Source organism: Notolepis coatsorum (genome assembly GCF_963971535.1).
Source record: "Notolepis coatsorum genome assembly, chromosome: 2".
Taxonomy (NCBI): Eukaryota; Metazoa; Chordata; class Actinopteri; order Aulopiformes; family Paralepididae; genus Notolepis; species Notolepis coatsorum.
The window spans coordinates 223,963,433-223,986,504 of NC_140166.1; the positions used below are offsets into that span (position 1 = coordinate 223,963,433).

At 42.7% G+C, this 23,072-nt stretch overlaps 1 protein-coding gene and 1 pseudogene across 2 annotated transcripts in view; both read left to right on the top strand.

Annotated features, from left to right (window-relative positions):
• The window catches only part of LOC311223812, a 28,941-nt pseudogene extending 7,747 nt beyond the window's left edge, over nt 1-21,194 (top strand). The window contains exon 2 of the transcript in view: nt 18,701-21,194. The product of the transcript in view is annotated as an uncharacterized misc_RNA (transcript). The remainder of the gene's footprint in view (nt 1-18,700) is intronic.
• Nucleotides 4,441-6,483, top strand: LOC311224067 (tripartite motif-containing protein 16-like; the record flags this gene model as incomplete). The annotated part of the gene is made up of 1 exon (XM_084308882.1): nt 4,441-6,483. The coding sequence occupies one exon, from the start codon at nt 4,441-4,443 to the stop codon at nt 6,121-6,123; it is 1,683 nt and encodes a 560-aa protein (XP_084165008.1). The 3' UTR covers nt 6,124-6,483.
• Nucleotides 21,195-23,072: the final 1,878 nt, after the last annotated feature.

Sequence of the window (23,072 nt, forward strand, 5' to 3'; positions counted from 1 at the left end):
TGACTGCAGCAGTCTATTGCACACGTTGAAGGACCCGAGTCTCCTGAAGGGGCACTTCACCAAAAAACAGGGGCAATTTATTTGACAAATAACCTCACACACATCCAAAAACGTGTGCAAAGTTTTGCAAATATTAATTTAGTTTGACAGCTATTGAGAGTAAATTAGTTTGAATATGGCAACCAGTAATGTCGTCGGGGACACTGAATAATTGTGTTGTGTTAATCACAGCTCAATTAAATGATAATTGAGCCTTGCTCATAGAAGTTATTGTTTCAAATGTTTTTTTTATAAACCATTTATTATAGATTCTGCAAGTCTTCTTTTAATAAAAACATCAAGAAGAAAAGAAAGAAACCAGCAAAAGAATAAACACCAGGCAGCGGTCTAAAAGCCTGTGTGACCTCTAGCTTTTCTCTGATTGATTGATTGATTGAAAACTTTATTAACAGATTGCAGAATGGGTACAGTACAGTACAGCTCAATACATACAATTGTTAAGGGGATGCAGACCAGAGAAAGACTTTCGTCTTGTTTACATCAAGGTCCCCCATTTTCAATTCATCGTAACATATATGACATACATGACATACAGATAGACAGTACTGCTACATCTATACATTTATGACATACCAGATTTGCAAATACAGTACTGTTTGTGATACAAAAAGAGTCCAGAAAAAAGAGTATATACATTTGACGTAGAAACTGTACATTGGATTGGGTAGGTGGGGGGGGACTGTACATTGGAGGTGGTTGGGGGGGGGGGGGGGGGTAGGAGTGGGGGGGGGGGGGGTTGGGTAGGAGGGGTGGGTGGGGGACACTGTACAACTGTACAAACAAAACTGTACATTGGAATATTGACAAGACCATACTTGGTAATTTACTGTACATTGGAGGGGGTTGTTCGGACATTTACAGGGGCCAGTTTCGAATTGCAGTCTCCCTTAGGTGTTTTTTGAGAGTGTTTTTGAAAGTGGGTAGTGATTCACATTCCTTTACAGCTTTGGGTAGGGCGTTCCACATTGATGTGGCATAATTGCGAAACGTGTTTAGTCCCTTGTTTGAGCCGAATCTGGGTTTAACATGATTTGTGGAGCTCCCTCTGGTGTTGTGATCGTGGTATTCACTGACCTTTGGGAAGTATTTTGACATGTACATGGGTACCTTAGTCGTGTAGTGTATCTTGTAGACCAGGCCCATTGCAAGTTGCTGTACTCTGTCGTCTACTCTAAGCCATCCTATGTTGTCAAAGTGGGCAGGGGTGAGGTGGGTTCTAGGAGTAAGGTCAAGCAGTAGTCTGACCAGTTTGTTTTGAGATGTTTGTAATTTTGTTTTTAGCGCCTTTGAGGTGCTTTGGTACCATGAGGTGCAAGCATAGTCGTAGTACCCTTGAATGAGTGCTCCTGCCAGAGTCTTCAGGGTATTCTTGTTTACCAGTGAGGAGATCCGGTACAAGAATCGAGTTCGTTGGTTGACTTTTTTTATTACATTGGATGCCATTTTGTCACAGGAAAGATTTGCCTCTAGGATGGAGCCCAGGTAGGTAATATCTTCTTTCCTTGTGACAATATTGTCACCCACTGTAACTGAGAAGCCGTCGGTCTTGCTGAGTTTGTTATTTGAACCGAAGAGAATGGACTCTGTTTTGCCCATGTGTAATGATAGTTTGTTATCAGCGAGCCATACGCAGATTTCCCACCTCTCATGTGGTTCATAAATGGACTCAGAACTGAGAGTCTCGGAGCTCCTCCAACCTGCAGACTCTCGGAGCTCCTCCCACCTGCAGACTATCGGAGCTCCTCCCACCTGCAGACTCTCGGAGCTCCTCCCACCTGCAGACTCTCGGAGCTCCTCCCACCTGCAGACTTCAGCATTGTTCTTGGAACTCGTCATTTTCATTTAACGCTATTGAATTTCAATGGTAATTCATGACCGTTTCATATTCTTCCTTAAAGATTTGGAACAGATATTTGACAAGCTAATTGCTGCTAATTGGAGGGATGATATCTAGACTTAAACCAGCATTGATATTGGAATAGTAAACAGTAAGTAGTAAACAGTAAGTAAACAGCATAGGTAATGGTATTGAATTTCAATGGTATCAATTTAGAAAGTAATTATTTGAGGGAGGATATCTAGACTTAAACCAGCATTGGATTTCAAACACTAAGTAATTTAAATGTAACGCTATTTCATTTAAATGGTAATATATATCTAGACTAAAAGCAGCATTCTTTTGGAACTCTAACTTGTTTGATTTTAACGCTATTGAATTTCAATAGTAATTAAAAAGGTGAATACACATGAAAAAAGGTTGTTGATTGTTGAGTATGAAAATAAAGATGTGGACTTCCCCACAGGCAAAGGGACAGAGGTGCTGAAGATAGAAATGGATTATGTGAATATCCAATATCAAACCAACTTTACCCCATTTGATAGAATAGTACTCTGATAAACGTAAAAGGACTCTATTAAAAATTCGACTAAAGTAATAGCATAAAAGTAAATATTGAATGTAAGTGACTAAAGTAAATACACATTCTGTATGGTGTACTACAGGATTATAATGCTTGGGAGCTCCTAAATTCTCAATGCATCAGCCTCTGTGTGACGTCAAACTGGTTGTTCATCCAGTTATGCTGGTTGTGATTCCTTCCTTTTGACATCGACAGACTTACACATTAAATGTTATGTTTCCCATATGATCCCATATTTTGGATTAAAAGAAAGTACAGTAACTGGCAGGGTTTGTATAAAATGAATGTGGTAGAGGAAAATAAATTAGGAAACTTCTTTTGAAGTGTACATAGTAAAATGTATTGTTGTGATTATTATTCTTATTTGTTAAAAAAGATTATGCACTGTACTGTCGTAGCACGTTCCATTGTGTTTACATAAATGGTGAATAAAGTAATCTGAATCTGAGATCCCTAAACTGGAAATACTCAAGTAAAGTATCCTACAAACTGTATTTAAATACAAGAGTAAAAGTACTTTCTTTCCTCCCCTGGGTTCTCTACTTTCTTTCAAGTTCAAGTTTGTTTATTATTTGTCACAACAAAATACAGAATACTTTATAATGAAATGCTTGTTTCTGTATGAGCCCCTGAGAGTGTGCTACATACAGTTACTGTACCTACTAGTGCATATTTGGTAACATCAAGTTATTCTCTAGATATGCTTTTAACAACTGTAATCATGGGTCTCATAATTATATATATACATAACTTTGCTCATGAAATGAGAACTACTGCAGATTTACTTTGACACCAATGCCCAGCAATGAAGTCGGGTTCTTTCTGAGACATAAAGGAAACTGGTAAGAAACCAGCCTCCAAACAAATCAGTAAATCAAATCAGTGATAGAGCGAGAGACAGAGAGAGAGAGAGCAAGAGAGAATAGTGAGTGTGAGAGAAAGAGAAAGCAAGAGAGGAGAGAATGAGAGTAAATGCGAGAGAGAGAGAGAGGGAGAAAGTGTGTGTGTGTGTGTGTGAGAGAGAGAGAGAGGAGAAAGTGTGAGAGAAAAAGAAAGCAAGAGAGGAGAGAGTGACAGTAAGACAGTAAATGATGTGTGAGAGTGTGTATGAGAGATAGAGAGAGAGAGAAATGGAAAGAGATTTTGTATTGTACCCCCCCCCCCCCCCCCCCCCACCTCCAATGTACAGCCCCACCCAACCCCACCCCACCTACCCAACCTCCTCCAATGTACAGTTTCTATGTCAAATGTAGGTCAGTATTCCAATGTACAGTGTGTCCCCCCCCCTACCCACCCGCCCCCCCCCCACACCTCCAATGTACAGCCCCACCCCACCTACCCAACCTCCCCCAATGCACAGTTTCTATGTCAAATGTATATACACTCTTTTTCTGGATTTTTTTAGTATCACAAACAGTACTGTATTTGAAAATCTGGTATGTCATAAATGTCATAAATGTAGCAGTACTGTCTATCTGTATGTCGTGTGTGTCATATGATGAATTGAAAATGGAGGACCCTGATGGAAACAAGACGAAAGTCTTTCTCAGGTCTGCATCCTCTTAACAATTGTATGTATTGAGCTGTACTATACTGTACCCATTCTGCAATCTGTTAATAAACTTTTCAATCAATCAATCAATCAATTGTATTGAGTATGTATACCTCTTTCTCTCTTTGTGCTTATGAGTTTTAGTGGGGTTTCCTTGACAAAGTAAACACATTAGAGGTAGTTGATGGCGAGAGAAAGTCTGAACTATGTAAAAACATCTATCTATGAATCACAGTAAAATAGACACTGTCTCTTTAAAGTGACTCCTCCCCTGTACAACTATAACCAGGAAGCACCTCCCACCAAAACGCGTCACACACAATCAGAGTTTACTCTACAACCAGGAAGCAGTGAAGCACGCCACCCGCGTGATCAGATTTCACTCTTCCTGAGAAAACAAAACTTGAAATGGCGCAGCAAGGAGTTGATCTGTACCGGGACCAGTTCTGCTGTTCTATCTGTCTGGATCTACTGAAGGATCCGGTCACTATTCCCTGTGGACACAGCTACTGTATGGGCTGTATTAAAGACTGCTGGGATCGAGATCATCAGAGGGGGATCTACACATGTCCCCACTGTGCAGGGAGACTTATTACTCCGAGGCCTTCTCTGAGGAAAAACAACATGCTGGCTGAAGTGATAGAAGGCGAACAACTAATGAAGACAGGACTCCAAGCTGCTCCTCCTGATCACTGTTATGCTGGACCTGCAGACGTGGCCTGTGATTTCTGCCCTGGGAGAAAGCGGAAAGCCCTCGAGTCCTGCCTGGTATGTCTGGCTTCTTACTGTGAAACTCACCTCCAGCCTCATCATACTGTGGCTCCGTTAAAGAAACACAAGCTGGTCAAAGCCTCCACACGGCTTCAGGAGAACACCTGCACTCGTCATGACAGGATTCTGGATGTTTTCTGTCGTACTGATCAGCAGTGTATCTGTTATTTGTGTTCCATGGATGAACATAAAGGCCATGATACAGTCTCGGCTGCAGCAGAAAGGACGGAGAGACAGAAGGAGCTTGGCATGAGTCAGCAGAAAGTCCACCAGAGAGTCCAGGAGAGAGAGAAGCGACTCAAAGAGGCCCAACAGGCTGTTGATTCTCTCAATCGCTCTGCTGATAAAGCAGTGGAGGACGGTGAGAGAATCTTTACTGAGCTGATACGCTCCTTGGAGACGCGGCGCTCTGAGCTGAAGAAGGTCATCAGAGCCCAACAGAGGACCACAGTGACTCAGGCTGAAGAACTGCAGAAGAGACTGGAGCAGGAGATAGCGGACCTGAGGAGGAGAGACACTGAGCTGGAGCAGCTCTCACACACAGAGGACCACATCCACTTTCTACAGAGTTACCCCCCCCTCTCCGTTCCCAGTGAGTCTACAGACTTACCCAGCATCAGTGTCCTTGCTCTCCTGTACTTTGCAGACGTGACTGAGGTCGTGTCTAAGCTGAGAGACAAACTACAGGATGTTCTGAAAGAGCAGTGGCCCAGAATCTCAACAACAGTGAATGCAGTTAATATTTTACTGCCACCACCAGAGCCCAAGACCAGAGCTGACTTCTTACAACATTCCTCTCAGATCACACTGGACCCAAACACAACACACAGATATCTGTCTTTGTCTGAGGGGAACAGAAAAGCAACACTGATGCAGCAAGAGCAGTTATATCCTGTTCACCCAGAACGATTTATTGGATGGTGGTCTCAGGTTCTGGGTAGAGAAGGTCTGACTGGACGCTGTTACTGGGAGGTGGAGTGGAGTGGAGGGGTTTCTTTAGCAGCCTCCTACAAAGACATTAGTAGAACAGGCACTGAGGAGGACTGTGTGTTTGGATTCAATTCCAAATCCTGGGATTTAGAGTGCAGACCAAGTAATTACATCTTCACCCACAATAACAAGCTCATAACAGTACCGGGCCCCCGGTCCTCCAGAATAGGAGTGTACCTGGATCACAGGGCAGGTACTCTGTGCTTCTACAGCGTCTCTGACACCATGACCCTCCTGCACAGAGTCAACACCACATTCACTCAGCCTCTCTATCCTGGACTTAGGATATGTTATTCTGGGGAGGCTGCTGAGTTCTGTGAGCTGAAGTAGAGATCAGTGACATTCACAGCTCCTCTACCCAGGGTTTTGGATTTAAATTGATCTTGAAGAAGCTGAGTTGTGAAAGATGAGGTAATTAGGCGTTACATTCACTCAGTCACTCTATCATTGTTCTGAGGGACACACACACACACACACTATGTTTAGCTTTGTTTCTAGTTTCTAGCCTACCAGGGTAAAGTTTGTTTGATTGGATTATTTACATATTCACATATTTGATTCCCATCTTCAATACCTCTGTCCCTTTGCATGTGGGGAAGTCAAAATCTTTATTTCCATACTCTGGGTAGGCTGGACAACAATATGCAACCGTTGTATTTGTGTTTGATCACCTTTGGTCATTTTGAATTACTGTGGGATTTGGGTCTGTCTCCTCTCTCTGTTCCAAGGGGGGGGCGGGGGGGTTGGTAACAATGTGGTGGCCAGACCTCCATGGAGGAGGTTGATTCAGCCTATAACCTTCTCCCTCACCTCTTGTCTCTGGGCAGCCGGGACACTTCATACGGGACACTCTATCTTCAAGGCCTTCTGTTGAACCCACAGCCAGGATGTGTGGGGCATGGGTCAGTCGTAAATGCAACTATTTTGTTTCAGAACAGACCCATCTGCGTTATCAAAAGAGCTCAAGGAGAGAGAGAGAGAGAGAGATGTTCTTCTGGTGGCCGACTTTGAGGGAGACAGACCTAGAGAGGAGCTGGTTTAGGAAGAATGACCATTTATTGAATATTGTGCATTTTGTCTTTTGTTCTTGTATTCTTACTAAATAAACGTGGACATATCTAAACCCAGAAGGACCCGTGTGGATATTTGCTTGAAACTTGCCGTTTCACCGACTGAACCTCAATATAGAACTTCAGTCTAAATCTAACATTACCATTGAAATTCAATACTGTTCAAATGAAACGAGTTAGAGTTCATAGAAACATAAGTCTATACTCTACAGTATCAATAATACAAATATGTGTGTACATGTACAGCCCAACCTGTTATAAATATACAAATAACTATGCTAAGTCTACCCCTGGTACAAATATAACTAACTATGTTATGTCTACTCCCGGTACAATATATATACTGTAACTATAATTATAAATATAAGTATATCCTGTGCAATATATATAGTGCTCCATACTAAGTCTACCTTGATCTGTACATGGAATATAAGATATTTGGAACTTTCTGAACCTATTGTAAAATGTAATATAGATCAGTTTTACTACAATGTTTGCAAACATTGCCAACATACCCAAAGTGTTTCAGCCACAGAACAAATACAAGCAGCGTTGTCTGGTGTCAGTCAGCAGGCTATGAAAACAGGGCTCCATTCTTATGTCTGGTGGTGGAGCTACACATTCATGTATGTTTGGATCAATTACCTTTAACATATTCAATCTAGCCAATTAAAAATGCACACATTTGGATATGATCACTTTCCCCTTTGTATAATAACTGTATAAGGTGACTGTACATGTCTTCATATAAACATTTAGTATAAAATAATTACCCATAAAATATGAAGGGCAATGTATAGTGTGTAAAAACATATATAAAAATAACCATACTTTCACAAGTTCATAGTTTATTCAAAATATATATTGATTTAAGTATCCAACAGGACTTTACATAAACATTTGTACAGTGGTGATGATGAGAGACAAGTTATGCAACACACCCGCACTCTATTTCAGTTCACTGGAGATATCTTATCTTTGCTGACAAAATAACAGCATGTTATGAAGGTCAAAGGTTGTGCAAAATCTTCCAGCTTTGTCCTTGGACCATATCTTGTTCCACATATGAAATTAATAATCCATAATAAATAGGACTGTTACAGTTGGACAACAAAACAATATTTTGTATATTATCTATAGAACAAAGGCTGATTATGGCTGCACTTTGAAATTGAAATGATATAACATGTCACTGTATGTTAGTTGCTATAGCAACACTGCTAGGAGTAGTTTAGTGTATATTGTATACTGAGCTGAATTAACTCTTCATCAAAACGTTATAGCTAAGTGTTTTATTCACAATGGGAAATCAGATATTGCATAAAATCTGTTGTATAAAAGCAACAGAACACTAAAGGCTGTGCGTTGTAGTAAATCTAGTAAATAGAGTCGCGGCTGAGATGATGGAAATACTTTAGATGTGATGTTATTTACTCTTGTGTTCTATTGCTTAATCACTTCCTGTAGTAACATTTACAGAAACATGTTACATTATGGTTCACTGCAGATTTGGAAAGGCCGTCACCAGGGTTAACATTCTAACCCACCTCTTCAACCTCGCGATCCCAGCATAGAGCTGCATGTAAATGGTAAATGGCTGCATTTATATACTAGCACTTTTATCCAAAGCGCTTTACAATTTGTTCCTCACATTATACCCATTCACTCACACATTCACACACCGACGGTAATTTGGACAGTCTTTCAATGCCATTATGAATAACTAGCAATCTGTCTGTCGATGAGAGCTTTCTTATGTCTAACTATGCCTGCCATTCAAAATGCCATTCCAGCATTCGTCCCTATGAGACAGTTCTAGTCAAATTCTGCACTAATGCTAACATGAGTATGTAACAATCTCATACTGGCTGCATATATTTTCTACTGTATCTAGAAGCTCATACTGGCTGCATATATTTTCTACTGTATCTAGAAGCTCATACTGGCTGCATATCTGTTCTACTGTCTATAGAAGCTCATTGGTTTGTAAATGTAATAGATTTTCTATAGATTTTTAGTTTTTAATGTATGTTCTGTAATCTGTATATTGGCCTGGCAAATGGTGTGTTATTGTTGTATTAATTATGATACTGCACACGATAACCATTAAATATAAGGATCTTGAATACAAGGTGTAGTGGTTTTAGCTCTATAGTCAATACAATGACAAGAGATCTGGACGGGCCATTGTAACACTTGGCAACTCTCACTGATTTACAGTATAAACTGGTGGCAGATTATCATGGACACAAGATGGCGCTATTCACCATACAATCATTAGACTCTAGCTTGCCTTCATTTGCACCTTTCCAATGTTGTCCCAGTACACCAGGTGCTGTGCTGGTAAAGACACAATGACAAGATGCAGATATTTTACATTGCAAAATTAGCTGGAATGCTGCCATCTGATTAGGTTAAGATAAGATATTTCTTTATTGATCCCCTTGGGGAAATTCAGGCATCATAGCAGCATGGGGGAGGGGGGGGGGTACAGGTAGTAAAAACAACACAAGCAGTGTAAACAAATAGGTCAATATAATTTACTATCTAACTAACTGAAATATATATTCACAGTGTCACATAAGGTGCAGTATGCATAAGGTAGTGTTATAATTTACTATCTAACTAACGGAAATATACATTATTCACAGTATCACAGTATCCACATGATTGATTGATTGATTGATTGATTGAAAAGTTTATTAACAGATTGCAGAATGGGTACAGTACAGTACAGCTCAATACATACAATTGTTAAGAGGATGCAGACCTGAGAAAGACTTTCGTCTTGTTTCCATCAGGGTCCTCCATTTTCAATTAATCATATGACACACACGACATACAGATAGACAGTACTGCTACATCTATACATTTATGACATACCAGATAATATAAGGTGCAGTATGCCTAAGGTAGTGTTATTGTCCTCCTTGGGTTCCTATTAGTTCTAGGTCAATGTCTGGCAGCAGTCGCTGCCCACTGTTGTGGAGCCTGATGGCCGCTGGTATACAAGGACTGTCCGAGGCGGTTAGTTGAGTGTCGGGGGGGTATGAGTCTGTGGCTGAACGTGCTTCTCATCTTGACTCATAGACGTCTGACAACCTTCTACTGGCAAATGAGCTCAATGAGTTTTACTGCCGGTTTGACAGGGAACCCCCAGCCCCCTTTCCTCACACCCCCAGACCACAATCACCCCCCCGGTCCCCAGTGGTAACCCTGTCTCCCCTACCACGACCCCCCCCCCCCCCACCCACCCCCCATTCCCCTTCCCCTCTCCCGCCACCCCTCCCCCCCTCCTCCTCCCCCCCCCCCCCCCCTCTCTGTCACAGAAAGAGAGGTGAACCGCCTGTTTAAGAGCCAAAACCCCCGGAAGGCAGCCGGTCCTGACTCTATCTCACCCGCCACCCTGAAGCACTGTGCCGACCAGCTGTCCCCAGTGTTCACTAACATTTTTAACACCTCACTGGAGCTGTGTCGGGTCCCAGCATGTTTTAAGGCCTCGACCATCATCCCCGTCCCCAAGAAGGCCAAGGTCACAGGCCTTAACGACTACAGACCGGTCGCCCTGACGTCTGTGGTCATGAAGGTCTTTGAGCGCCTTGTCCTGGCCCACCTGAAGTCCACCACAGACCCTCTCCTGGACCCCCTGCAGTTTGCATACAGAGCCAACCGTTCCACGGACGATGCTGTGAACATGGCTCTGCATTATGTCCTGGAACACCTGGACACTGCAGGGACCTACGCCAGGATTCTGTTAGTGGACTTCAGCTCGGCCTTCAACACCATACTCCCGCACATCCTGGAGCACCAGATGTCCCTGCTGCAGGTGCCGGACTCTACCTGCAGGTGGATCACGGACTTCCTGACTAACAGGACTCAGCGGGTGAAGTTGGGAATCAACATCTCCGATCCCAAGTCCATCAGCACTGGCTCCCCACAGGGCTGTGTTCTGTCCCCACTACTATTCTCCATGTACACCAACAGCTGCGTCTCTCTGCACCCCTCGGTCAAACTCCTGAAATTTGCGGACGACACCACCCTGGTGGGTCTCATATCCAGGGGGGACGAGTCCGCCTACAGGAGGGAGATCGAGAGGCTGCTGAGCTGGTGCAGCTGCAACAACCTGGACCTCAACGCCCAGAAAACAGTGGAGATGGTAGTGGACTTCAGGCGGAAGGCAGCCCCCCCCACCCCGATCATTCTGGGAGGCACCCCGGTGGCCTCTGTGGAGTCCTGCCGCTTCCTCGGCATGACACTCTCCCGGGACCTAAAATGGGAGCTGAACACCATCGCTCTCAATAAAAAGGCCCGGAAGAGGATGTACTTCCTACGTCAGCTGAGGAAGTTCAGGCTGCCGAGGACCATGATGGTCCAGTTTTACACCGCCATCATCCAGTCCATCCTCACCCTCTCCATCATCACCTGGTTCCCTGCAGCCACGGTCAGGGACAAGGCCAAGCTGCAGCGGGTGATACGCTCGGCGGAGAGGGTGATCGGCTGCCCCCTTCCCTCCCTCGAGTCCCTACATTCCACCAGGGCCTTGAGGAGGGCGAGGAAGATCATGGCAGACCCCGCCCACCCGGGTCACAACCTCTTCAACATGCTCCCCCACGGCAGGCGGCTACGGCTGCCCAAGACACTAAAGTCCCGCCACAGACTGAGTTTCTTCCCCTCAGCGGCTCGCCTGGTTAACGAGTCAGGTGTCCCCCTGCTCCATCCCCCCTCTATGGCGAGCTGCTAGGGCTGGACTTCTGGACTTGAACTATGCTGCACTGTATCCATGTCCCCTACCACTACCACTGCACTTTACTGTCTTATTGTTGTCTCACTGTTCTGTCCTGTTTTGCACTTATTTATTTATCATTATTATTATTTTGTTGTTCCTATTTGTGAATAATCATGCATTGAAATGTCAAATCACGTTCCATTTGTACCTGTACAATATGGTGAATAAAGTAATCTGAATCTGAATCTGACTAGCTCGTCGTAGAGAGGGTGGGAGGGGTTCTCCAGGATGGCAGCCAGCTTCCTTCTCATCCCCCTCTCTGCCATCACCTCTAGTCTAGGTAGCTCGACTCCCACCACGGAGCTAGCCTTCTTGAGCTTGTTAGTGTCCCTTGAGTTGATGTAGCCTCCCCAGCATGCCACAGCATAGAAGAGGACGCTGGACACTACAGACTGATAGAATGACTGCAGCAGTCTATTGCACACGTTGAAGGACCTGAGTCTCCTGAAGGGGCACTTCACCAAAAAACAGGGGCAATTTATTTTTACAAATAACCTCACACACATCCAAAAACGTGTGCAAAGTTTTGCAAATATTAATTTAGTTTGACAGCTATTGAGAGTAAATTAGTTTGAATATGGCAACCAGTAATGTCGTCGGGGACACTGAATAATTGTGTTGTGTTAATCACAGCTCAATTAAATAATAATTGAGCCTTGCTCATAGAAGTTATTGTTTCAAATGTTTTTTTTTATAAACCATTTATTATAGATTCTGCAAGTCTTCTTTTAATAAAAACATCAAGAAGAAAAGAAAGAAACCAGCAAAAGAATAAACACCAGGCAGCTGTCTAAAAGCCTGTGTGACCTCTAGCTTTTCTCTCATGTGGTTCATAAATGGACTCAGAACTGAGACTCTCGGAGCTCCTCCCACCTGCAGACTCTCGGAGCTCCTCCCACCTGCAGACTGAATTGATTGATTGATTGAAAAGTTTATTAACAGATTGCAGAATGGGTACAGTACAGTACAGCTCAATACATACAATTGTTAAGGGGATGCAGACCAGAGAAAGACTTTCGACTTGTTTACATCAGGGTCCCCCATTTTCAATTCATCATAACATATATGACATACATGACATACAGATAGACAGTACTGCTACATCTATACATTTATGACATATCAGATTTGCAAATACAGTACTGTTTGTGATACAAAAGTGTCCAGAAAAGGAGTGTATATACATTTGGCATAGAAACTGTACATTGGAGGAGGTTGGTTGGGTGGGGTGGGGTTGGGTGGGTTGGGTGAGGGCTGTACATTGGAGGTGGGGGGGGGGGGGGGGGGGGTTGGGAAGGGGACACACACACATTTTACACTGTACATTTGAATATTGACAAAGCCTTACTTGGTCATTTACTGTACAACTAGGTTAGGACATTTGTAGGGGCCAGTTTCGAATTGCAGTCTCACGTAGGTGTTTTTTGAGAGTGTTTTTGAAGGTGGGTAGTGATTCACATTCCTTTACAGCTTTAGGCAGGGCGTTCCACATTGATGTGGCATAATTGCGAAACGTGTTTAGTCCCTTGTTTGATCCGAATCTGGGTTTTACATGATTTGTGGAGCTCCCTCTGGTGTTGTGATCGTGGTATTCACTGACCTTTGGGAAGTATTTTGACATGTACATGGGTACCTTGGTCGCGTAGTGTATCTTGTAGACCAGGCCCATTGCAAGTTGCTGTACTCTGTCGTCTACTCTAAGCCATCCTAGGTTGTCAAAGTGGGCAGGGGTGAGGTGGGTTCTAGGAGTCAGGTCAAGTAGTAGTCTGACTAGCTTGTTTTGAGATGTTTGTAATTTGTTTTTTAGTGCCTTTGAGGTGCTTTGGTACCATGAGGTGCAAGCATAGTCGTAGTACCCTTGAATGAGTGCTCCTGCTAGAGTCTTCAGGGTATTCTTGTTTACCAGAGAGGAGATCCGGTACAAGAATCGCGTTCGTTGGTTGACTTTTTTTATTACATTGGATGCCATTTTGTCACAGGAAAGATTAGCCTCTAGGATGGAACCCAGGTAGGTAATTTCATCTTTCCTTGTGATAATATTGTCACCCACTATAACCGAGAAGCCGTCGGTCTTGCTGAGTTTGTTATTTGAACCGAAGAGAATGGACTCTGTTTTGCCCATGTGTAATGATAGTTTGTTGTCGGCAGCCATATGCAGATTTTGCCTAGTTCCGAGCTGAGGGCTTTTTCAACCTGTAACTTGTTCTTGTCAGAGACCAGCAGGGCTGAGTCGTCCGCAAACAGGAACAAGTTGCAGTCACAAGCTGACGACATGTCATTTGCATAAATTAGGAATAGTAGCGGTCCTAGTATGCTTCCTTGTGGAACACCACAGCTCACTGTGAGGGGGGGGGATAGTGTACCGTTTACTTCCACCATCTGTTCCCTCCCCTCCAGGTAGGATTGTATCCAGCTCACTGATAAACTATCAAAACCAATTGCTTTTAGCTTGTCAATCAGAATGGTGTGATTGACAGTGTCGAAGGCCTTTTGTAGGTCCAGCATGACCATGCCGCAGTATTTGCCCGCGTCCACCTCTTGTTTGATGTGGTCGTTCAAGTAGAGAAGGCATGTGTCAGTGGAGTGGGATGTTCTGAAGCCAGATTGGAATTCGTAGATTAGATTTTTTTCCGCGAGGTACTTTTCGATCTGTTCGTATACTATTTTTTCCATGACTTTCGAGATGGATGTAAGGATAGAAACAGGGCGGTAGTTACCCGGGTCTAATTTGCTGCCCTTTTTGTGCAGGGGTGTTACTCTCGCAATTTTGAAGTCCTTGGGGACGTGTCCCTGTTTTATGGAGAGGTTTATTATGTGTGTGATGACTCTCGGAGCTCCTCCCACCTGCAGACTTCAGCATTGTTTTTGGAACTCGTCATTTTCATTTAACGCTATTGAATTTCAATGGTAATTCATGACCGTTTCATATTCTTCCTTAAAGATTTGGAACAGATATTTGACAAGCTAATTGCTGCTGATTGGAGGGATGATATCTATACTTAAACCAGCATTGATATTGGAATAGTAAACAGTAAGTAGTAAACAGTAAGTAAACAGCATAGGTAACGGTATTGAATTTCAATGGTATCAATTTAGAAAGTAATTATTTGAGGGATGATATCTAGATTTAAACCAGCATTGGATTTCAAACACTAAGTCATTTAAATAACTCTCCTATCCCCTTAACACCAACCGCTGAAGTGTCCTTGAGCAAGGCACTTAACCCCCAACTGCTCCAGTGGAGTTGCTCAGTGGCCAACGGTGTCAGACTGTGGTTGTATTGGGCAGCTCCCAGGTGTGAATGGAACTGTGTGAATGTGAAGCAGGGCGTTCCTGAAAAAGAGCATCCTCTCAGCGAACCTAATAAATGTTAATAAAATAAATAAATAAAATAAATGTAACGCTATTTCATTTCAATGGTAATATATATCTAGACTAAAAGCAGCATTCTTTTGGAACTCTAACTTGTTTGATTCTAACGCTATTGAATTTCAATAGTAATTAAAAAGGTGAATACATATGAAAAAAGGTTGTTGATTGTTGAGTATGAAAATAAAGATGTGGACTTCCCCACAGGCAAAGGGACAGAGGTGCTGAAGAGAGAAATGGATTATGTGAATGTCCAATATCAAACCAACTTTACCCCATTTGATAGAATAGTACTCTGATAAACGTAAAAGGACTCTATTAAAAATTCTACTAAAGTAATAGCATAAAAGTAAATATTGAATGTAAGTGACTAAAGTAAATACACATTCTGTATGGTGTACTACAGGATTATAATGCTTGGGAGCTCCTAAATTCTCAATGCATCAACCTCTGTGTGACGTCAAACTGGTTGTATATGCTGGTTGTGATTCCTTCCTTTTGACATCGACAGACTTAAACATTAAATGTTATGTTTTCCATCTGATCACATATTTTGGATTAAAAGAAAGTACAGTAACTGGCAGGGTTTGTATAAATGTGGTCGAGGAAAATAAATTAGGAAACTTCCTTTGAAGTGTACATAGTAAAATGTATTGTTGTGATTATTATTCTTATTTGTTAAAAAAGATTATGCACTGTACTGTCGTAGCACGTTCCATTGTGTTTACATAAATGGTGAATAAAGTAATCTGAATCTGAGATCCCTAAACTGGAAATACTCAAGTAAAGTATCCTACAAACTGTATTTAAATACAAGAGTAAAAGTACTTTCTTTCCTCCCCTGGGTTCTCTACTTTCTTTCAAGTTCAAGTTTGTTTATTATTTGTCACAACAAAATACAGAACACTTTATAATGAAATGCTTGTTTCTGTATGAGCCCCTGAGTGTGCTACATACAGTTACTGTACCTATTTACTAATGCATATTTGGTAACATCAAGTTATTCTCTAGAATCTAGATATCCTTTTAACAACTGTAATCATGGGTCTCATAATTATATATATATACATAACTTTGCTCATGAAATGAGAACTACTGCAGATTTACTTTGACACCAAATGCCCAGCAATGAAGTCGAGTTCTTTCTGAGACATAAAGGAAACTGGTAAGAAACCATTGATTGAATTGAATTGATTGAATTGATTGATTGAAAAGTTTATTAACAGATTGCAGAATGGGTACAGTACAGTACAGCTCAATACATACAATTGTTAAGAGGATGCAGACCTGAGAAAGACTTTCGTCTTGTTTCCATCAGGGTCCCCCATTTTCAATTCATCATATGACACACACGACATACAGATAGACAGTACTGCTACATCTATACATTTATGACGTACCAGATTTTCAAATACAGTACTGTTTGTGATACTAAAAAAATCCAGAAAACGAGTGTATATACATTTGACATAGAAACTGTGCATTGGGGGAGGTTGGGTAGGTGGGGTGGGGCTGTATATTGGAGGTGTGGGGGGGGGGGGGGGGGTTGGGTAAGGGGGGGGGGGACTGTACATTGGAATACTGACATACATTTGACATAGAAACTGTACATTGGAGGAGGTTGGGTAGGTGGGGTGGGGTTGGGTGGGGCTGTACATTGGAATACTGACAAAGCCATGCTTGGTCTTTATTGTACAACTGGGTTAGGACATTTGTAGGGGCCAGTTTTGAATTGCAGTCTCCCGTAGGTGTTCTTTGAGAGTGTTTTTGAAGGTGGGTAGTGATTCACATTCCTTTACAGCTTTGGGTAGGGCGTTCCACATTGTTGTGGCATAATTGCGAAACGTGTTTAGTCCCTTGTTTGAGCCGAATCTGGGTTTTACATGATTTGTGGAGCTCCCTCTGGTGTTGTGATCGTGGTATTCACTGACCTTTGGGAAGTATTTTGACATGTACATGGGTACCTTGGTCGTGTAGTGTATCTTGTAGACCAGGCCCATTGCAAGTTGCTGTACTCTGTCGTCTACTCTAAGCCATCCTAGGTTGGCAAAGTGTGCAGGGGTGAGGTACGTGGGTTCTAGGAGTCAGGTCAAGCAGTAGTCTGACTAGTTTGTTTTGAGATGTTTGTAATTTGGTTTTTAGTGCCTTTGAGGTGCTTTGGTACCATGAGGTGCAAGCATAGTCATAGTACCCTTGAATGAGTGCTCCTGCCAGAGTCTTCAGGGTATTCTTGTTTACCAGGGAGGAGATCCGGTACAAGAATCGAGTTTGTTGATTGACTTTTTTTTATTACATTGGATGCCATTTTGTCACAGGAAAGATTAGCCTCTAGGATGGAACCCAGGTAGGTAATTTCATCTTTCCTTGTGACAATATTGTCAGTCACCCACTGTAACTGAGAAGCCGTCGGTCTTGCTGAGTTTGTTATTTGAACCGAAGAGAATGGACTCTGTTTTGCCCATGTGTAATGATAGTTTGTTGTCGGCGAGCCATATGCAGATTTTGCCTAGTTCCGAGCTGAGGGTTTTTTCAACCTGTAACTTGTTCTTGTCAGAGACCAGCAGGGCTGAGTCGTCCGCAAACAGGAACAAGTTGCAGTCACAAGCTGACGACATGTCATTTGCATAAATTAGGAACAGTAGTGGTCCTAGTATGCTTCCTTGTGGAACACCACAGTTCACTGTGAGGGGGGGGATAGGGTACCGTTTACCTCCACCATCTGTTCTCTCCCCTCCAGGTAGGATTGTATCCAGCTCACTGATAAACTATCAAAACCAATTGCTTTTAGCTTGTCAATCAGAATGGTGTGATTGACAGTGTCGAAGGCCTTTTGTAGGTCTAGCATGACCATGCCGCAGTATTTGCCCGCGTCCACCTCTTGCTTGATGTGGTCGTTCAAATAGAGAAGGCATGTGTCAGTGGAGTGGGATGTTCTGAAGCCAGATTGGAATTCGTAGATTAGATTTTTATCCGCAAGGTACTTTTCGACCTGTTCGTATACTATTTTTTCCATGACTTTCGAGCCTGAAATATGTGAAGTCCATTTGAGTTTGTTATTTCATTAATGTCTTCTAGTTCGAAGTGATTTTCCACTGTGGTGTGTGGTTGATATTGTGGCGGTAGGTGGGGGGGGGGGGGGCTGGTTGCTGTCCTCAGATGTGTCTGGAGGCCCTCCGTTGTGGGGGAGGGGGGGGTGGGTCAGCCCTATGTGCAAATCAGTAAATCAAATCAGTGATAGAGCGAGAGACAGAGAGAGAGCAAGAGAGAATAGTGAGTGTGAGAGAAAGCAAGAAAGGAGAGAATGAGAGTAAATGCGAGAGAGAGAGGGAGAAAGTGTGTGTGTGAGAGAGAGATAGGAGAAAGAGATATTGTATTGTGTTGTATTATCATATCCTTTCTTGGCGCAGCGGTTTGTGATGTCGGCCCCCGTGCGGGAGACCGGGGTTCAACTCCCACTCGAGGCATCGAAGTTTAAGGTGACGTTGTCACAACCGTTACATGTATACCTCTTTCTCTCTTTGTGCTTATGAGTTTTAGTGGGGTTTCCTTGACAAAGCAAACACATTAGAGGTAGTTGATGGCGAGAGAAAGTCTGAACTATGTAAAAACATCTATCTATGAATCACAGTAAAATAGACACTGTCTCTTTAAAGTGACTCCTCCCCTGTACAACTATAACCAGGAAGCACCTCCCACCAAACACGCGTCACACACAATCCGAGTTTACTCTACAACCAGGAAGCACCTTCCACCCACACGATCTTCCTGAGAAAACAAAACTTGAAATGGCGCAGCAAGGAGTTGATCTGTACCGGGACCAGTTCTGCTGTTCTATCTGTCTGGATCTACTGAAGGATCCGGTAACTATTCCCTGTGGACACAGCTACTGTATGGGCTGTATTAAAGACGGCTGGGATCGAGATGATCAGAGGGGGATCTACACATGTCCCCAGTGCAGGGAGACTATTACTCCGAGGCTTGCTCTGAAGAAAAACAACATGCTGGCTGAAGTGATGGAACAACTAATGAAGACAGGACTCCAAGCTGCTCCTCCTGATCACTGTTATGCTGGACCTGGAGACGTGGCCTGTGATGTCTGCACTGGGAGAAAGCAGAAAGCCCTCAAGTCCTGCCTGGTATGTCTGGCTTCTTACTGTGAAACTCACCTCCAGCCTCACTATCAATCTGATACCTTTAAGAAGCATAAGCTGGTCATAGCCTCCACACGGCTTCAGGAGAACACCTGCACTCGTCACAACAGGATTCTGGATGTTTTCTGTTGTACTGATCAGCAGTGTATCTGTTATTTGTGTTCCATGGATGAACATAAAGGCCATGATACAGTCTCAGCTGCAGCAGAAAGGACGGAGAGACAGAAAGAGCTTGGCATGAGTCAGCAGAAAGTCCACCAGAGAGTCCAGGAGAGGGAGAAGCGACTCAAAGAGGCCCAACAGGCTGTTGATTCTCTCAATCGCTCTGCTGATAAAGCAGTGGAGGACGGTGAGAGAATCTTTACTGAGCTGATACGCTGCTTGGAGACGAGGCGCTCTGAGCTGAAGAAGGTCATCAGAGCCCAACAGAGGACCACAGTGACTCAGGCTGAAGAAGTGCAGAAGAGACTGGAGCAGGAGATGGCGGACCTGAGGAGGAGAGACACTGAGCTGGAGCAGCTCTCACACACAGAGGACCACATCCACTTTCTACAGAGTTACCCCCCCCTCTCCAGTCCCAGTGAGTCTACAGACTTACCCAGCATCAGTGTCCTTCCTCTCCTGTACTTTGCAGATGTGACTGAGGTCGTGTCTGAGCTGAGAGTGAAACTAGAGGACGTTCTGAAAGAGCAGTGGCCCAGAATCTCAACAACAGTGAATGCAGTTAATGTTTTACTGCCACCACCAGAGCCCAAGACCAGAGCTGACTTCTTACAATATTCCTCTCAGATCACACTGGACCCAAACACAACACACACACGTCTGTCTTTGTCTGAGGGGAACAACAAAGCAACACTGATGCAGCATCAAGAGCAGTCATATCCTAATCACCCAGAACGATTTATTGAAAGGTGGCAGGTTCTGGGTAGAGAAGGTCTGACTGGACGCTGTTACTGGGAGGTGGAGTGGAGTGGACCTGGAGTGGTTTCTGTAGCAGCCTCCTACAAAGACATTAGTAGAACAGGCACCGGGGTGGAGAACTGTGGATTTGGATACAATTCCAAATCCTGGGCTTTAGAGTGCACACCAAGTCATTACTTCTTCTGCCACGATAACGAGAGAATAAGAATATGGGGCCCCCGGTCCTCCAGAATAGGAGTGTACCTGGATCACAGGGCAGGGACTCTGTGCTTCTACAGCGTCTCTGACACCATGACCCTCCTGCACAGAGTCAACACCACATTCACTCAGCCTCTCTATCCTGGACTTAGGTTTTACTCATACCCTGCGAAGGCTGAGTTCTGTGAGCTGAAGTAGAGATCAGTGACATTCACAGCTCCTCTACGCAGGGTTTTGGATTTAAATTGATCTTGAAGAAGCTGAGTTGTGAAAGATGAGGTAATTAGGCGTTACATTCACTGACAGTCACTCTTATCACTGTTCTGAGGGACACACACACTATGTTTAGCTTTGTTTCTAGTTTCTAGCCTACCCGGCTAAAGTTTGTTTGATTGGATATTTACATATTCACATATTTGATTCCCATCTTCAGTACCTCTGCCCCTTTGCATGCAGGGGAGTCGAAATCTGTATTTTCATACTCTGGGTAGGTTGGACAACAATATGCAACTGTTGTATTTGTGTTTGATCACCTTTGGTCATTTTGAATTACTGTGGGATTTGGGTCCGTCTCTCCTCTCTCTGTTCCAGGGGGGGTTGGTAACAATGTGGTGGCCAGACCTCCATGGGGAGGTTGATTCTGCCTATAACCTTCTCCCTCACCTCTTATCTCTGGGCAGCCGGGACACTTCATACGGGACACTCTATCTTCAAGGCCTTCTGTTGAACCCACAGCCAGGATGTGTGGGGCATGGGTCAGTCGTAAATGCAACTATTTTGTTTCAAAACAGACCCATCTGCGTTATCAAAAGAGCTGAGAGAGAGAGATGTTCTTCTGGTGGCCGACTTTGAGGGAGACAGACCTAGATAGGAGCTGGTTTAGGAAGAATTACCATTTATTGAATATTGTGCATTTTGTCTTTTGTTCTTTTGTTCTTACTAAATAAACGTGGACATCTAAACCCAGAAGGACCCGTGTGGATATTTGCTTGAAACTTGCCGTTTCACCGACTGAACCTCAATATAGAACTTCAGTCTAAATCTAACATTACCATTGAAATTCAATACTGTTCAAATGAAACGAGTTAGAGTTCATAGAAGAAACATAAGTCTATATTCTACAGCAGGGGTCAGCAACCTTTACTATCAAAAGAGCCACTTTTCCCCTGTCCCACAAAATAAAATGCTCAGGGAGCCGGCGCCGCACAACCTATTTACCCTTAAAATGAAGATAACACAGTGTATAACGTTTTATATATCCCCAAGCATACCCCACATTTAGCATAAAACGCCTGACAATTGCATACCCAAAGTAATTTGCGATTTATTATACTTTATACACTTATAGCACACAGTTTGTTGCATTAATGGGATTATAAAGCAACAAAAAGAAAAAAATTGACTTTTTAATTACTGTTTTTAGTTTTACCTGTTATAACAAAGGAAAACCTCACTCTTATGAAGAGGAGAAAAAATACTGGCTGTGTAGACCTATTTTTTAATAAAACACAGAAGAGGAGACAAAACACTGGTGTCTGTAGACCGACTTTGAAATAAAACCCTGAACTATTCAGGTATATTTGAGTCCTTCCCTTATTTGTGGAACATTTATAAAATAGAAAGTAGTCCACTTTGAAAAAAGAATACCATGTGTAGACCTACTTTGAAATAAAACACAGAAAAGGAGAAAAAACACTGGCATCTGTAGACCTACTTTGAAATAAAACCCTGAACTATGCAGCTCTATTAGAGTCCTTCCCTTATTTGTGGAAAATCTATAAAATAAAAAGTACATTTTTCATTGTTCGTAAATTTCGCACCACATATCAGGCATACAGGTAAGCCTTTTGTTGACTAAATATCTTAGTTGATGAAATATTTTTTCATTTCAGTGTCACAGTATGACATCGATCTCCATAATAATAATGACATTTTTTTTTTTTTTTTTTGGGCCAGGGAGCCACAGCTGATTGGCTAAAGAGCCGCCTCGAGGCCGCATGTTGCCGACCCCTGCTCTACAGTATCAATAATACAAATATGTGTGTACATGTACAGCCCAACCTGTTTATAAATATACAAATAACTATGCTAAGTCTACCCCTGGTACAAATATAACTAACTATGTTATGTCTACTCCCGGTACAATATATATACTGTAACTATAATTATAAAATATAAGTATATCCTGTGCAATATATATATATAGTACTCCAACTACTCCATACTAAGTCTACCTTGATCTGTACATGGAATATAAGATATTTGGAACTTTCTGAACCTATTGTAAAATGTAATATAGATCAGTTTTACTACAATGTTTGCAAACATTGCCAACATACCCAAAGTGTTTCAGCCACAGAACAAATACAAGCAGCGTTGTCTGGTGTCAGTCAGCAGGCTATGAAAACAGGGCTCCATTCTTATGTCTGGTGGTGGAGCTACACATTCATGTATGTTTGGATCAATTACCTTTAACATATTCAATCTAGCCAATTAAAAAATGCACACATTTGGATATGATCACTTTTCCCTTTGTATAATAACTGTATAAGGTGACTGTACATGTCTTCATATGTCCTTGGGCTTGGACCATATCTTGTTCCACATATAAAATTAATAATTCATAATAAATAGGACTGTTACAGATGGACAACAAAACAATATTTTGTATATTATCTATAGAACTAATCTTCAAACGGACACAAAGGCTGATTATGGCTGCACTTTGAAATTGAAATGATATAACAACACTGCTAGGAGTAGTTTAGTGTATATTGTATACTG